Raw genomic sequence first — 17,790 nt, 5'->3', positions numbered from 1 at the left:
TCCTGTCTTGTCTGTTTTAAGTTTCAAGGGGGTTTTCCAAACTTTTTCATATGACTGCAAATTAAGGAACAGAACAAGAAAGAAAGATGATCATATGTAATGTGGGTGAGATTTGTCAGTCATCGTGTGCCTCTGATATCAGTGCACTTCCAACACAAAAAACAAAGTTAGTAGTAATCCAAAAACTTTTTATTTGTAGTGCAAAATATTTATTTTTGCTTTATTGTTTTACAATAAAATATCTAATCTGTGGATTTTATATTTTATTGTGGAGGATAACATGCAAAGGCATCTTATGAAAGTGCATGAAAGTGTATGGCATTTTCTTTGGGAGTAACAGTTCATTCAACAGTTCTCTGAGCAGGAGGCGAACAGCATGATCACGGTGTCCTGTTATGTTTTTGTTCTCTTATAAGAGTCTGAATTGTTTGAATATTCAAACTTAACACTAAAGTAAAAAAGACCTGCAGCAATAATAATGTGGACATTTATTTTAAAGGCTGTTCATTCACAATTTACAATACTGCTTCAGTTTCACCTTCTGTTAAGTTACTTTTAGTAATTTTATATTTATAATCAGTGATTTGTTTGATTCCTAATAATTCACAATGGTAAGATTTCGTTTTATATGCATTTAGTTACCCACACAAACATGTCAACGTCTGTACCGCAATTCTGTCGCATGTCGATGACGTTTACAAACCACGCCCCCTGCGTCTCAGCTGGTCTGCGGACAGCTAGTCCTCCCCGCACCGGCGCGCTACTAACCCGAGTCTGACCGGGGATCAGTTTGAACTCTCGGGCGAGACGCTTCGCGACGCTCGCGGGCTGCGCGCCTGTGCCGAGCCCAGGGAGAGTTGGGAAGATGGCGGCGGTGTCGGCGGTATCGATGCAGAGTGGTAGCCCCGCCGCAGAGCCCCCGGTCTCGGTCCAGACCGGGGCGACGCCCTGTCTCGGAGACCGAGCAAAAGCGGAGGACGGGACGGGTACGCGGTTGTCTCCTGCCTTCTCTCTTCATCTCGGAAGGCATTAGCCTAGCCGCGGGCTAGCGGCTACTGTAAACAAGCAGCTCCTCGTCGCCTAACTGGTGATGTCATTTTTGGGACCTGCAGACCCCTCGCTTTCACATTAATAAACGGTGCTGAGGGTAATGCTGACTTGTGGCTGCACGATCTGCTGCTTTTTTGTGCACGTCTGGACATAGTGCTGCTGCGTAGTGGTCTAAAATGATTTCGGCAAGCTTCTGCATCACATTCTTTATATGTAGCCTGCAATATTTCAGGGAATGCATCACACGAATTAAATGATGAATTGAATTGACCAAGATTGCATTTGAGACTTAGGAGGACTTTGTCAGTATTGGCATCATTTTGGGTGTAGCTTGCTGCACCTTGTAAGCTTCGTTGTTGTTGATTCTAACGGCCAGTGCACAGTGCCTGTATTACATTTCGAGAAGGTGTGATTTCAGAGGCAGAGAAGCAAAGTCGCGTGACAGCGTTGCAGGAGAGGCTCCACGCAAAGCACAGCGCCAGCCGGCCGTGGCAGGAGACCTGCAAGGTGGTGAGACAGGCCATGGTGAGGGCAACTGTGACGCGGAGAGAGGCCGTAAAGTGCCGTGCTGCTTCCCTGCTGGCTCCTTGTTTGATCACTCTGTCTTGGTTCTTAGGAGAAGCGCGGCATGGTGAACAGTGCAGGACACCAGCTTCTCCTCACCTGCCTGGAGACCCTGCAGAGGGCGTTGAAAGGTGTGGTCTGGGTGGCAATAGCAAATTACCACATGATCATGGAGTATTAATAGACACTTTATAAAGCATTATAAAGGTTTTTCCTCTTCTCTCGTATAGTCACCTCCTTGTCCTCCATGACTGATCGGTTAGAATCAATTGCCCGGCAGAACATGTAAGTGTCTCTTGGTCTCCTCTTCTCTCTTCGGCTGTTTTTGTTGCTAACTGTACCTCCTCTGATTGTTCAGGCTGAAATCCCACCTAAGTCCCTCTGGAACGGAGTGCTACATCACCTCGGATCTGTTCTACGTAGAAGTGCAGCTGGATAACATTGGCCAGCTTATGGACGTGATCGTTGCCCACCATGGAGAAAACCCAGCGGTGAGTTAAATTATCAAAGCCAAGTTATGACGACTTTACCAAATCGAACATCTAGAAAAGCTGTGAATGATAAACACTTGGTTTTCCTCCAGATCACAGTAGTAATGTTACTAGGCTACGGCAGTTGTGCACATCCATATATTGATTACTTCGAACCAAAATAGCGTTAAAATGGATAAAGCTGAACTATGCTGACTGGGAGACCACGGTTCAGGATATACTTGTCTTTGAATCTGATTTTGTGGGTAAATGGAGCAAATGGACCTATTCATAAATCCCTTCACTGAGACTGAGAGTTCTGGAATGTTACTGAATAGTAAATAGTAAATAGTAACATTACTACTGTGATTTGAAGGAAAACCAAGTGTTTATCATTCATTGCTTTTCTAGATGTTCGATTTGGTAAAGTCGTTATAACTTGGCACTTGTGACACTAGTTTTAATGTGTGTGTGTGTGTGTGTGTGTGTTAGGGCAAGTGAAGGTTTATTATGCTGAACACTTTCTTATCATTCACTCATATTAATGAGCATCTTATCAAGCAGCTTTTGATGATGACAATACTGAACAAAGCAGCCATGAATTATGTTTCTTGGATTGGATTATTTAAAATGTCTCCCTCTTAGGGACTGGTAGTGTATTTTCTGGTTGTATGAATTATTAAACAAGGGCAAAATGTCTGTACATAATTAAAGACAATGGTAGATTTTATATACACCTAGCCATAATAAAGAATTTTTATTTGACTGCTGACTTTCTTTTTATTTACCCTTCAGAGCTGCACAGAACTGATCCAGCACCTCAGGTGAGTCCATATTCACAGCTTTCTTTACTTCGTGTGGTTTCTGCCATGTATGAAATGAGTCCAGTTTTTAATGGATTATGATTCGTTCTTCTTTCTTATTGTGCAGAGAGAAAAACTTTGAGGAGTTCTCCAAGCACCTTAAAGGCTTGGTCAACTTGTACAAGCTTCCTGGAGACAAGTGCGTTCACATCAGTGGACTTTCAGGCAAATTAGAAATCTTTGTTTGTTTAACTTATGTCCGTTTTCTATCCCTTTCTGTTTTAGTAAGCTGAAGTCAAATATGTACATGTCACTGCAGTCACTTGAGAAGGATCTCATTAAAATGATGCACATGTTCAGGTGTGTATGCCTGTGATATAAGTTATTAAAGTAAAATTAAAGCAAAATTCGTCAGTGATCACTGTCCATTTTTTCTGGCCTTCTCTTTGCTGATAGCAAGACTTTGTGTGTGTATTTCCTGTTTTAAAATCCAGGTTAGCCACTAATGCTAACACGGTGGACACCATCCTGCATGGCAGTGTAGGCCTGTTATCGGCCCGTAGCGGAGGTCACCTGCTGTCCCTTCAGTGCTATGTGTCTCCATACGACGTGTTTGGGGAGGGACCGGGAGCGCAGATGAATTTCACCGACTTCACCAGTAAGGAGTCCGGGGACTCAAGATTAGTGGCTGTTACTTTTTTGCACTAATATGATGCACCATTGTGTGTGTGCTTTTTTATTATTGTGAACAGGTGAACAACTGAATTATGATATATTGTACTCACAATTCGGTGAGGATAGAAAATAAGGATAGGATAGGATGATAATTTCAACAATTTGGGTCAAAGTGTACGTGACAAGGTCTGTCTCGTCCGTCTCACTTGTGCATTTTCTGTTTCCACAGTCCCTCGTTCCCTAGGCGTGAGTGTGTCCGTGACTGTGGAGGGAACCCCTACAGTTCATAAACTCCCAATCACCCAACTCATCACCGGTTCACACCCGGTAGACAATAAAGGGTGAGGCATCCACCCTAACTTGTTCACTTGTTTCACCATATGCATTGATCTGTTACAGTGTTTTCTTGCTTTGGTCTTCATGTCTTGGAATTTTGCAGAGCTTGTTTTTCCAAATTTAAATATTTCACTTCTCCCTCTCTCTGCACATTTTTGTTCAATTCTGTTTGGCAGAACTCCTTCCTTCTCTTCCATCTCCAACTCTAACTCTGTGGATCTGCCAGCTTGCTTCTTCCTGAAGGTGAATCGACCAATGCCATTCTCCTTATCGTTCATCCAGAGGTTGGGCAATGCCGCAGGTATGAAAAGAATGTATTGACATTTTTTTTCTGTTCATCAATCAAAAACTTTATCAACAGTCTAATGACTGTTTTCATATTCATACTCTGTTGCAGTTGCTTAATATATAAACTAAAGGCGTTTTTACACCTTTAACTGGTCCATTTGGTTGATTTGGACCAAAACGTGTGAAAGTACCCTAAGACTATATACACATCAGACTATATACCAGTTTGTTACATTTCCTGCATTTATCAGACGCCCTTATCCAGAGCTACTTACAATCAGTAGTTACAGGGACATTCCCCTCTGGAGGTTTAAGTGTCTTGCTCAGGGACACAATGGTATTAAGTGCCTTGAACCTGGGTCTTCTGGTTCATAGGCGAGTGTCTTACCCACTAGGCTACTTACCATCCTGTTTGTATCTTGTTTGTATGGCTTTTTGCACTCAGGTATCCCAGTGTTTGACTCGGCACCCCCGCTGGCACCACTCTACCAGCTCATAGTTCAGAGTCAACTGCAAGATGAAGCAGCCACTGCTCCCGAGGCAGCTCACAACATGCGCTTTTATGCGGTAAGAGTTTACCCCACTGCATGATTAGGCTTGATTAAAAAAATGGAGTATTCAGTCTACTGAAAATCATTCTAAATATTAAGGATGTTATAAATACATACTAAAGAATTTTTTTCTCTTAACTGACAGTCATTGCCTGGGCAGCAGCACTGTTATTTCCTGAATGGTGATGCCCCAGTGCAGGATGGGCACTACCTTCAGGGGGCGTTGGTGTTCAGAATTCCCTTCAGACATCCAGCACAGGTGCCAATCCTGCTAGATATCATCCGCCACCAAGCTGCGTATAATACGCTCATTGGCAGCTGTGTCAAACGAACACTAATCAGAGAAGGTGAGAAGGTCTCTTGTGGGGGTTTGTTGCTAAGAGATGAAAAATCTTGCCCTGAACCTTGATCCAGATAAGGGAGTGTTTTTGTTTCCTCTCTCTTTCTTGTCTCTCCATTTGCTCTGTTTCGCGCCAGTTGAAGTGCACCATTAGTCTAGAGCAGCAGTCACCCTGCTCTGCCTGAGGCTCTGTGATAATTTAGACTAATTGTTTTTGTGATGGGGGTCATTACAAGTGAACCATGCTGATGTGTTTCCAGACACCCCAGGGCTGCTGCAGTTTGAGGTGTGCCCGCTGACGGACACCAGTTTCAGCGTCTCCTTCCAGCACCCAGTGAATGAGTCCCTGGTTTGTGGTGAGAATCTGACTCCTGACATTCACTTCATTCATTTCACTCTTCGCTTAGCTCAGGGCAGTGGTGGCCTAGCACAGAAGGTTGCCGGTTCAAATCCCGATCCGCCGAGGTGCCACTGAGCAAAGCACAGTCCCCACACACTGACCTTATTTCACGTTTTCTGTTCCATTCCAGTGGTTATGGACGTGATTGATTCAAGGCAGGTCTCCTGTAAGCTCTATAAGGGCTTGTCAGATGCACTCATCTGCACTGATGAATTTATCACTAAAGTGGTGCAAAGGTATGTAAAATTACAAAAGCTGTTAAAAATGTTCTGGTTTCCCTAGAGCTGGGCGATATTGCGAAATCATTTATCTGTCCCTTTGCCATGATGCTCCATTGAACCGAAAACAGCTGTCAGTCTTTGGACCTTGAGAAGTTATATAAAAGCCAGCCCATACTGAAATCTGATTGGGTTGTTTAGTAAAATTAGCCAGTCTGGATGCTCTTTTTCAAAATAACAAAAAACACTGAATTACTAGCGTGATATGAAAAGTAATGATGCATCCAAATAATTTTTTTTTTTTTCTCTTTTACCCTCTCACTGCTGGCAATCACGCCATCCCCCTTTCTCGTTTGCCCTGCCTGAAGTTTTGCTTAAGTTTTTGACACAAACCTCTTATGTGGGTGGGGCTTCCTGTCATAGTATTTCAGTAAGGTATATTTTATTACATTTTGCGGGGATCAGGGAGCTACTATCAATTCAGGGAGGTTGACATGTCCAGCAGCCACATGTTTCCATTAAAAAGTAGTGCAAGTACGCACAAACATGCTAATATCTGCAGTTTTATTGTGATGGAGAAAAATGGTCTAAGCTGATAACTGAGATCAAGCTTAAATTTATCATGATCGCCCAGCCCTAGGTTTCACTGATAATGCTCTCTAATGCAGTTAGAACTAAGCAAACGTATCTCAGGTGGAGTCTTCCCATCACATCTCTTGTTTCCAGGTGCATGTCAATCCCTGTAACAATGCGTGGCATTCGGCGCAAGGCAGAGACCATTCAGGCAGACACACCTGCCCTGTCACTCATTGCAGAAACTGTGGAGATCATGGTGAAGAAAAACTTGCCCCCTACTGGAAGTCCGGGGTATGGAATGGGTTCTGGTGCTGATGCGGCCAGTCACATGGGCCTCGCTGGCATTGGGGGTGGGAATACTCCCACCGGTGCCAGCAGTGGTGGTGCAGGTGTTGGGGGAGGCGGCTCATTTGCTGGACCCATCACTTCATTGTTTGGGATGACCCGCAGTGTGGGGGCCCCTGGAGTGGACAGCATGGGGCCAGCTCCTGGCGGTCAGCCACAGCAGCAGGGCCACGGCACAGATGATTTCAGCAAGGTCACGCAGAACCCCATCCTCACCAGTTTGCTCCAAATAACAGGCAATGTGGGCTCCAGCCCCACCCCGCAGAATACCTCTGGAGGCGCACTGCCCCACCAAACCCCACCTCCAACTTCCTCTCCAGCAAGTAATACCAAGAACCATCCCATGCTGATGAACTTGCTGAAGGACAACCCAACACAGGACTTCGCAGCCCTGTATGCCAGTAGCCCTCTGGAACGGCAGAACTCGTCAGGCTCCCCCCGCACAGACAGTATGGGCCAGCCCTGCCCCAGTGGTGCCAGCAGTAAGGGCAAAAAAAAGCGTGCCAGGTCAGAGAAAGGGCCACTGGTAGGCCCTGGAGGCCCCATGAAGTCACAGCCAGGCTCTGGGACAATACCTCCACATCACCTTGCGCATCACCCGGCCGAAGATGACTTTCATCGTGAGTTGTTCTCCATGGACACGTGCGTGGACTCATCCCAAAACACCATTTTTGATGTCAACCTGCCGGGAGATGGCTTGGACACGCCACACAGCATCACGCCCGCCCCTAGTCAGTGTGGTACTCCACCTCCTGGCCCAACACTGTCATACCACCCTCAGTCTCACATGCCCCCTCAGTCGCAGGCCCCCCCACCAGGTTCAGTAATGACGCGTGTAGCGCGACTTTCTAGTACCGACAGCATTGGCCCTGACATCAACGATATCCTGTCTGACATTCCAGAGCAGGCACCCAAAGTAGCCGGCAGCAGTCATACCCAGCACCACATGGGTGGGGAGGAGGGCGGACCCTTGGGCACTCCCCCCAGAGACTCATCCAGCTCAGGCCAGGGTAGCGGCGTCTTTGACTCCGATCTGTTCAACACCAACAGCAACGAGAACCCGTTCACCGATGCAGCCGACCTCATCGCGGAGGCTGCCACTGCAGCAACCCCCAACAGCGACTCTTCTTCTACCAACTTCTTCTCCGACACTGTGGACTTCAACCCTGAGCTGCTGCCGGGGCAAGGGAGCTTCCCACAGAATTATTTTGATGACAGTTCCCCCAGTCCTGAGGCAGACCTGGACCTGAAGGGATTTGGGGGCAGCAGCCAGCAGAACACCCCATCAGGAACTCCTCAGAACCCCACCCCACATGGCCAGAACACGCCAGACGCTTCAGTCAAGGATCCGTTCGACATGAACCTAGTCTTTGGGGGGAGCGGTGGAGGGGGCAAGCCACACTTGGTACCTGCACCGGATTTAGGGGAACCCCACCCCTCCCTCTCAGGCGGGAGTCAGAGCCCACTAATGATGGGCGTGGCTGGGGGGGGTGGGGAATTTAAAGGCAGTGACGCCAAAGCCAAACAACAGCAGATGATCCGAGGGAAGGACGAGCTCAGTAGCGGCTCCGGTGCAACCGTGGGCATGACAGTAACAAGTGGCTCGGAGGGCAAACAGCAGAAACGAAGCCGCACCCCTTCCAGCGAAGGCAAGTCCAAAGACAAGCCTCCAAAACGCAAGAAGCTGGACCCTGATGGGAAGTCCCCATCACACAGTTCCGGTGGACGTCCCTACACCCCTCCGAGCGGAAGTGCTGGTTCTGGTGGGTCAGTGGGAGGTGGTTCAAAATCTCCTGGAAGTTCTGGGAGGTCACAGACGCCACCTGGTGGTGCCACTCCTCCCATTCCCAAAATTACCATCCAGATCCCCAAAGGAACAATAACCGGGGGGAAAACCTCTTCCCATGGGGGATACACCTCCAGCAGTTCCTCTGGTGGGGGTAGTGGGGGTATGGGCAGCACAAGCAGTAGCAAAAGTCACCACTCCCACTCCTCCTCTTCCTCAGGGAAAATGAAGAGCGGCAAGATGGAGGGCTCCATGGGCCAGGGTAGCACATCAAAGCCAAGCAGTGGGGGGAGCAATAGTGGGAATGTGCCATCCCAGTCCAAAACCTCCTCCCAGGGAATGGGTGTGGGTAAACCAGGCTCTTCCCCCATCACCAAGCATGGAATGTCTGGTTCTGGAAGTGGCAGCGGTGGAACAGGAAGTGGGAGTAAAATGAAACCCCAAGGAGGAAAGCCCCCTGGCTCCCTCATGAATCCCACTATAAAGCCAAACATCTCCCCCTCTCACTCCCGCTCCGGTGGCTCAGAAAAGCTTTCGTCACCCATGAAGCACCAGCAGGGACAGGTGCCAGGTACCCCTCCCTCATCGAAAGCAAAGTCCCCTATCGGCTCTGGGGGAGGAGGTTCGGGGGGATCGAAGTCTTCTTCTAGCAGCAGCATGGGTTCCCAGAAGCAGATGGGGGGAGCTTCATCTTCGGGCTCTTCTTCGTCATCTTCCTCTACAGGCTCCTCTTCTTCTGTATCTGTTCCTTATTCATCAGGTGGCCAGGCACAATATGGGGGGAGTGGAAGCGGTGTTGGGGGGAGTGGAGGAGGGGGCGGGAATAACCCCAACTCCAAGGGCAAGTCCCCTAGTCGAAACAAGAAGCCTTCGTTGACTGCCGTCATTGACAAGCTGAAGAGCGTCGGCTCGGGAGGGGGTGGAGGCGAGGACGGCCCTGAGGGGGGAAGCGGAGGCGGTGGGGGAGGGGCCCCAGGTGGGGGAGTGTCTACAAACATGGTGCCCGCGCCGTCCAAGCATGGCATGTCCTCTCAGGCAGGAGAGTATCCAAGCAAACGAGACAAGGTGGATAAGGAGGGCAAGCCCAAGGTTCCGATGTCAGGCAGCGGTGGAGACAAGAAGCCTGATAAGAGCGCAAGTGCGAGCACCGGAGTCGCCAAAATCATCATCAGCAAACCTGACGGAGGATCGCCAAGCATCAAGGCCAAGGTCACGTTACAAAAGCCTGGTGAGGGCTCGGGGGACGCCTCCATGCGCTCGCAGCACTCGGGTCTGAAAGCCTCACCCCTCTTCAGCGGCTCGACCCCCAAACACGACCGGAGCTCGCCAAGTCATGGCCGTTCGCCCGGGTACACGCCGCTGAACCCCGACAGCGAAAGCGAGTCCGGCAGCAGCTCGGTGGCAGAGAAGTCGCACCAGAACAGCCCGAGTTCGGACGACGACCAGGCGTCGCGGCCGTCTCACCAGCCCTCGCAGGACTACCTGAGTTCCATGTCAGTCAGCTTCGGGGAGAAGCACAAGAAGCACAAGAAGGAGAAAAAGAAGCAGAAGGACCGGGAGCGAGAGAGGGAGCGCGACCGAGAGCGCGACAAGGAGAAGAAGAAATCGTCCATGTCTTGTACGCCTTCTTCACACCCCATGAAGACGGACAGCTGGTCCCATCGCTCGCCCATCTCGGCCTCCGAACCGACACTCTCACTGCTCGGCTCAGAGAGAACGTCTAGACCCAGTCCGGTGTACATGCGCTCCGAGGACGACGATCTCATGGACTCGGCGCTCACCGGGAACCTCGAGCCCTTCAAGTGAAGCTCCGCCTGTCTCCGCCCATCCTACAGAATTAAACCGGACTCATGTCCCTGTAAGCCATGTTTACTATAAAGAATGAACCCTTTTTTTTTTTTTTTTTTTAATCATTTTCTAAGTATGTTTGAGGTGGAATGAATCCTGTCTGCATATTTTAAGCAGAAAGGAAGTGTTAGATGCTCTTCTGTGGTCTTTCCTAATCTGCACTGTGAAACCAATCAGGAGGAAGCTGCAGTTGTTGAGTCGTGACTTGTGGGTGAGTGAAAAGATTAGACTGGGAAATTTTTATTTTCATAGTTGCATTTCTATTGACTGTAACAGCGTAGCAAACAATATGACCGATTAATGTGGTTTCTTCCAAAAAGTTTTATTTGATGTCAAAAGCTTTCTCTTTTTGGTGATTTGTGTGCAAATTTTGGATATAATCAGAAGTTTACTGCAAAAAAATATTGCTGACAAAATCTGAAAAAAGCCATACATTTTAATCCATATTTATTCAATTTAAATTTTTCTTGTAACAGCTGAATGTATGATTGGGCCATGTATGGCTTTTCTATGCGTATGGGTTTTTAAAAAAATTCCTTTTACAAATAATTCCATTATTTTCATTTCATTCATTTTTTAAATTTTGAACTTGAAATTTAAAATAATCTGACACGTGGACCTTTAAACGTGGAACTTTTTAAGAGGGAAGTATTTTCTGCTTCCCTTATATTGTTTTTGATCAATTATCTTTCATTGTCTTCACTGTTACAGTGGGCAGATCTGTTTGGGAAGAATTAAGGCATTCACTGTTTCACAAAACAAACATTTTTGAGATAAAAATAAGTATTTGGAATGAAAGATAATTTGGTTCCAGGTTGAACGACACAGATCTGATTTAGAAGAAATGGTTTATCAATGAGTGGCAGAATTGGAAAAAATGAACCGTATCAAACCAAATACAATAATTAATAAGTGCATGTCAAGGTATTTCAAAAACAAAGCAATGTATTAGACTTTTTTTCTCAACATCTAAATGTTGTACAGTGTTAAAATGCCTTAAACATTTTAGTTTATGTTTTAGGACAAATTATGTTTTTAGACTTTTAAAATGTAGCATAGATGGGGTTAGTAGTCTTTTTTTTTTTTTTTTTTTTCTTAAATCACTTCTTGTTTCATTTTTTTCCTGTTCAAATTAATTTTGCAGGATTGAAATAAAACATTACTTTTTTCCTGTGTCTGGCAATGATTTTTTTTCCCTTCATGTTTCAAACAGCAGGTGGAGGCATTGTGTTGGAGAGGTTCTGCGCGGAAAAGGCGGGTGCGCCAAGAATATAGCTGCAGTAAACAATCGCAGGGTTACAGTTACCGTAAAACGTCACATCTTGGGGTTTAGATAGTCAAACTTTGGGTTTACTTTACTCTGTTCCATAGTCTGCAACGTTTAGGGTTTTGAAACTGAGATTTTAGCACCTACTCTTGGCTCGAAGTTACATCAGGTCCACATGCCCATAGGTTCTGCTGCAGCCTTACGTTGTGCCACACTCAGCGTAATGGTTCATGCAGGGGCAAGAGAGAACATTAATTAAATTAGACACCCTAGAACTTTCTGACGGTGAAAAGGTTCTGTGTTGACCTACAGAGCTAACAGGCTGGACCAGGAGGTCCTCCGGCTTCAATTTATTATTTTTTTTTTTGTTAGCCAGTCGCCCCTCTGCCGCCCTAGTTCGGAGGAGACAGTGTTAACGGTGATGCTGCATTTGACTGCAGTGCCCTGGTGCAGTGCTGGCACCACCCCGAGTCTGCTGTCCTGAAGTTCTACGTTGTATATACGAGTTTTTAAGCACCTTGTAAATAAAATGCTTTTCTTTCAGGTGCTGATTCAGGTGTGTTTGTGTGGTGGTGTATGTGTGTGTGTGTGTGTGTGTGTGTATAATGTAGACCAGGGATTGACAACTTCGGTATTTAGACCCAGATTCCACTGAAGAGAAAGCATCGGGAGCTGCAAATTCTTTTTGTAAAATGACAATAACACGGCATATATTATTATTACTTTTATGATACGCAGAGAAAATATTTCTTGAAATCTCTTTTAGAAATCTCATTTTAGAACTTTAAAGCACCGTTGTTATTATTTATTTTTTTACTAGCATGAATGTGCATAGTGTGCATGAATAGCGATGACGTGACGAAAGTTTATTCGCCCAGACATGTTCAAGGAAAGGAGAAGATCTGGTCATCCTAACTTCTACACAACTTACTTACCAGCTGAGTGTCTGCATATGCACATCAAACACGAAATAATGCCATCAACAGATAAAAATACTAATAATACGTTTAAATGATTTATTTTCCAAAGCCACAGACCCCTGATTTAGACAAAGGTCATCCAGTGAGGTCAGGGTTAACCTTCCTACCCTCAGATATTTCTGAATTTGCTTTAAGTAAACTACGTCACGTGCATGTCTCAAAAAACCCTCTGCTCTCTTCTCCCCCGCCAGCGACCTTTTCAAACTGCTGATCCTTCCTTTTTTTTTTTTTTTTTCTCCCTCACATTTCATCCCTTTGTCCAGGGAGGCATTCTGGCTCTCAGCCATTACTGACCCTTAGTATTTAATTCTTCTTAACATTTCCTTTCTTTCTTGCCCATCTCCTTTCACCCTTTTCCCCTCGTTTTATGTGTTCCTCACCTGTCCTTTGGCACTCTTTTGTATACTACCCCCCCCCCTCCTCCCCTTGGCCGTGGACTCATCCCTTTCCTGGCCCAGTGAGAGCAGCTTTGCCTCAGGGTGGATGAGCAGTAGCCTTCATCTTGTCTGCTGGAGCGCTGATAAGAAGATCTGCAGCACCAGACCTGTATTCCTTCCAGTTCTCATTCTCTCTCTCTCTCATTCTCACTTTTTAAAATGATTTGCAGTATTTATTTAAGATCTGACGTGGACTTACGCGCTGCCACTTTTTTGGGGGCTGCTGTTACTGTGTGGGTTGCGCGGCTGCTCCCGTCAGGACCAATCAGGTTGCGCGAGCAGTCCAATTCTGAGGATGACCGGTGACAATCTACATTTACATTTACAGCATTTATCAGACGCCCTTATCCAGAGCGACTCACAATCAATAGTTACAGGGACAGTCCCCCCCTGGAGCAACTTAAGGTTAAGTGTGTTGCTCAGTGACACAATGGTACTAAGTGGGATTTGAACCTGGAGCTTCTGGTTCACAGGCGAGCGTCTTAACCACTAGGCTACTACCCTAGGTCTATCTAGAATTCACGCAGCGATACGATTGGAGCAGAGCGCCTCTCAGGGCAAGTGTGCAATGAGCAAAAGGAAAGATCTGCACATTGCATAACAATGAGCAGAAAGGGCTTGATCATTTGCCTGCATGGTTGTCATGGGGATGCAGCATGCCGAGCAATTCGGTTCATCTCAGGCCATTAGGTGGGATGTGTAGAATTTTTCTGTTTCCCATGATTTCCCCAGGGAAAGGTGTATGAGTCAGGGTTCTAAGCGTGCTTGATGCTTGCGAGCGTGTTCGGTGTGAAAGTAACACTCCCTCGTCTGGCTCACGAGAGCGATAAGAGAGCGCTGGTAGAGTCATTTACCCCATAGTTAAGCTTTGTGGTGCAAAATCAGCTTTAGGGGGGCATAAAATAGCCTGGATTCCTGCTGGCTTTGGAAAACATTTTAGTCTTTAAGGATGCACGCAAAAAAGGAACAAAACAGGGCAAGCGAACAGACAAAGAGGGAGAACTGGACGCACCACCGGCCCATCACATAGGAACCAAAGATACGCTGCAGGACTTTAGGTGCATTCGGAACGCAAAGCCTCTGCTTCTGCAATTTCTGGGGGAAAGAAAAAATAAATAAACAAGGCAGATTTGCTGACCATTTCATTTTCATAAATCTTTAGTGGGGCATAAAAAAAATAGGCAGAACAGATGGGGAGATTATGATAATAGTTTTAAACCATTTCATGCCAAGAGGTTCTATTGTGTCTGAGACCCATTGAATGTTTTTTTGAAGTCAAGTACTACATTGCCATGTAAATGCAAAGCTCAAATCATTTGATAACTGCATAAAAAGGATGAATGCAGAAGAATCTGTTTGTAGTCTGATGCAAATGTAAGGAAAGCAACCTAAGTGACACCATGTGCAAGGGATAGGCAACTGCATAGGTATTACACAATAAAGTCTATAATACATACACAGTCCTCTACATGAAAGGAAATCTGCATTGATGTGACATTGCAGTGACCCGTTTTCACCCCACGCTGTGACCAACTGGTGAGGCTGAATTTAAAAATGTGTACTTTTGACATGAGAAAACTACATGCTCACATTTCCTAACACTAGATAGCTGAATAACACAAGAGTTTGCCTAATTCTGTTAATGTAACCTAATGTATGTGTGAGTGATATACATTTTTATATTTACACACACACACACACACACACATACTCTTCCTGGATCATATCTGCAGTTACATAGATGCTTCATGGCTGAAGCATCAGTGCTCAAATGAAAAAAAGTCATTTACAGTATATGTAACATTAGCAATTGTGTGTTATTTGATCAAAATCACTGATATGTTTCGTTTAGACGATGTTTAAATCAAAATGCAACTCTACCTTTAAATCAACTGGTCCGAAGTGCTGGAGTAAAAACCTCTGGAGACAACAAGGGGCCTTCCATACTAGTTGTTCACAAACACAACGGCTTCATCTAGTGGAGCTTCCATGGTATGGCAAAATTTAAAAGAACTGAAAAAGCGATGCGTTACTGTACTTCTACTGGCGAAGTTAAACGCTTAATCCTGTGTGTGGGAATTTTCTCTATTGTTTAAAAATGCTGTGGTGGTATGATGATTTTTTTTCTCCTACATTTACATAGTAAATAAATGTCCAACATATAACGTGTCTAACACAAAATATCAATATTTGATCATATTGTGGGATACACACCTCATGTCTATTAATATCTGCACAGAAATGTGATATTTATTGATTATTATGGGCAGATTTGAGTCCATCCAACATTTACAGCTGTATAATATGTATGTGTATTGTTTCGATGAGTAATTCCAGATTCTTACGCATTTGTGATAAGGGGCAGTGGTGGCCTAGCGGTTAAGGAAGTGGCCCCGTAATCAGAAGGTTGCCGGTTCGAATCCCGGTCCGCCAAGATTCCACTGAAGTGCCACTGAGCAAAGCACCGTCCCCACACACTGCGGGCGCCTGTCATGGCTGCCCACTGTTCACTCAGGGTGATGGGTTAAATGCAGAGGACAAATTTCACTGTGTGCACCGTGTGCTGTGCTGCTGTGTATCACACGTGACAATCACTTCACTTTCACTTCACTTTTAAGACTGTATTGATCTTAAGATTCGCAGTTGTTCCCCATCAACTCACACTAGTAGTCATTACTCTCCTCTTTCATGTGGTGTAGTACTCTGCGAGATGTACGTTACACACCCCGTGGAAGTAGGGCATCAGGTCCCAGGTGTGCGGCCGGGGACGACACAAAAACACACTTCGAAGCTGTAAATAAAGAATTACCTCACTTCACTGATGTCTGGGGTACGGGTGCTGTTTCATGAAAGAGATTTGTCTTTTTTTTTCTGCCCCGTGTGATTTATTTCCTTTTATGTGTCGTCGTGTGAAGCAGCCAACGGGGCCTTTTGTTTACATCCTGTCGTCCAATCTGCTTTTTCTTTTCTTTCTTTTTTTTTGGATAAACCGTTGACTCGGTCCATTATAGGTCAGACAAAGTGTCAGTAAAGCTTTTAGTTTTTGAGCTCTGACAGTAGATGTGCTGCCAGTGAGGAATTGCAGAAGATTAAAAAAAAAAAACAGACAGTTTGCAGATGTGTGAAGATCCGGGTCTGTTTGCAGGGGAACGGGTGATGAAAAAAAGAAATAAACAAAGGGTGATAAGCTAGTGGAGGGCTCACACGGAGAAGGGAAAAAAGAAGTCGGCGAGAGTTTGGTGCGACGTAGACGTAAAAATAGGCAGGCAGAAAGGACAGCGGGAGGGAGCGAGAGGGAAGGGGGGGAGAGGCGGGAGGTGTAGATATGGGGGTGGGGGTGGGGGGGGGTTTGAAGGATTGGGAGAGAGGGGGAACGACAGTGCTATGCTAATTCTGCAGGGAAGAGGATGAAGTGCTTTCAAAGGCTGCTTATGTTTTTCTCCCAGACTCGGGCCCTAATCTCCCTGCGTGCTGCACTGACACCTCACACACACACACACACACACACACACACCACAGCACATCAAATGACTCAGAACTTCACAGGCCTCCGGGCCGTCGCCTCTAACACAGCCGCAAAGTCGGGCCTTAGCGAACCTGAACCACTGACAGAGGCAGGATAAGAGCGGGGGGACATTAAAGGAAAAGGAGAGGAAGCAGAGCGAGCGAGAAGGGAGCTGAATTGGCTGAAAAGACACAGCGACAACATTGGGATTGTGGGTAATAGCGTGTACTCTCTTGTCTACTACCCTGTTCTACTCTGAACAGCGTTGGGCTGCTGGTTCCGCGAAGCCCTTAAGGCCACGACGAGGCCAAGTTGCAGCTCAACGTGGCCAACGGCCGTTTCTAACGAACCCTGACCCTGGCAACGGTGTCTACATGTCTACTACACTGAAAAAAGTCCAACGTAGCTGCTCTTCGTTTAATGTGTTAATCACAAACTGTCTAATTTCATGCTTCTAAGTATTTTTCTTTTACTTTACTATGATCTACTGACAGCAGGTGAGCAGCCTTGATCAGAAATATTAGGTGTGACAGATCACATCAATTTTTTGTAAGTTTAGTGTTCTCTTTGTTTCAGTGTGGTTCTCCCTGGATATGGAGGCAATCTGCGATCATTTCCATTTACACTCGGTAGGGAATGTAACAGTCCCAGAGGCCACTGTGGCAGCGGATTATGACTCCTTTTGGAGATAATTATTGTTTTAACGCTACTGCGAGCCTACAATATGGAGAAACGTGTCATTTATATGATTTGGCAGCACCGTGAACAGATCGAGATAAAACGGGGGAATATTGCTGCATTCTCCGTTGTATCACGATAATGATAGTCCTCTTCCCCTCTTCTCTTCTGTCGCTTCTAAACATAGCTCTGCGACGCCGAGCTGCATATTTCACAGACAGCGCGGCGCAGGGGAGGCGTGCAGATGTTCTGTGGGCTAACGACGTACATGAACACATCTGTAAAAAACATGGGAGGGGGGAAATATCACGACGCTTGCATTTAATTTTCACGTTGCCGTCACGCCCTCACATCATCCGCCACTCTCGCCGCTCGTTCGGTTGGCGCTGACGTCACGCGTGCACCTGTGCGCCGGCCCCGCCCACTGAGCGGTGACGTCACGCCGCTCTCGCGTGGCGCCGCGCAAGATTCGGGGGACGAGGCACCGGGCGCGCGCGGCGGAATCAAAGTTTTCGGTGGCGGCGCGCGTGCGCGCGGCAGCGGAGACACGAGACGCATCGAGATTATAATATATATATATATATATATATTATATATATATATAGAAAGAGAGAGAGCGAAGAAATCAGCGCGCTTGTTAATTTTTAATACGTTTTTTTTTTTGCGTGACGAA

The 17,790-nt window shown here is 46.2% G+C and overlaps 1 protein-coding gene across 2 annotated transcripts; it reads left to right on the top strand.

The window, feature by feature from the left end:
- Window positions 1-746: 746 nt before the first annotated feature.
- Window positions 747-11,494, top strand: med1 (mediator complex subunit 1). 2 transcript variants are annotated; one of them, XM_028970641.1, is made up of 17 exons: window positions 747-986; window positions 1,469-1,575; window positions 1,667-1,745; window positions 1,845-1,899; window positions 1,973-2,105; window positions 2,880-2,908; window positions 3,015-3,086; window positions 3,173-3,247; window positions 3,382-3,545; window positions 3,792-3,903; window positions 4,075-4,199; window positions 4,632-4,753; window positions 4,883-5,084; window positions 5,338-5,433; window positions 5,608-5,713; window positions 6,422-8,039; window positions 8,109-11,494. In XM_028970641.1, the coding sequence occupies exons 1-17, from the start codon at window positions 866-868 to the stop codon at window positions 10,206-10,208; spliced, it is 5,316 nt and encodes a 1,771-aa protein (XP_028826474.1). In that variant the 5' UTR covers window positions 747-865; the 3' UTR covers window positions 10,209-11,494. The 2 variants fall into 2 exon arrangements, with proteins under 2 accessions (XP_028826474.1, XP_028826473.1); XM_028970640.1 differs by having other exon boundaries at window positions 6,422-11,493.
- Window positions 11,495-17,790: the final 6,296 nt, after the last annotated feature.

Source organism: Denticeps clupeoides, chromosome 2 (assembly GCF_900700375.1).
Source record: "Denticeps clupeoides chromosome 2, fDenClu1.1, whole genome shotgun sequence".
In the NCBI taxonomy this organism is placed as follows: Eukaryota; Metazoa; Chordata; class Actinopteri; order Clupeiformes; family Denticipitidae; genus Denticeps; species Denticeps clupeoides.
Note: the sequence above shows the minus strand (reverse complement) of the source record. Positions and strands in the feature narration are given on the sequence as shown.

Bases quoted from the DNA above. Each gene is read 5' to 3' on its own strand.
- med1 (XM_028970640.1), top strand. From the start codon at position 866: ATGGCGGCGGTGTCGGCGGTATCGATGCAGAGTGGTAGCCCCGCCGCA. The intron at 3,248-3,381 runs GTGTGTATGCCT...TTTAAAATCCAG, and splicing joins AAAATGATGCACATGTTCAG to GTTAGCCACTAATGCTAACA. The intron at 4,200-4,631 runs GTATGAAAAGAA...TTTTGCACTCAG, and splicing joins GAGGTTGGGCAATGCCGCAG to GTATCCCAGTGTTTGACTCG.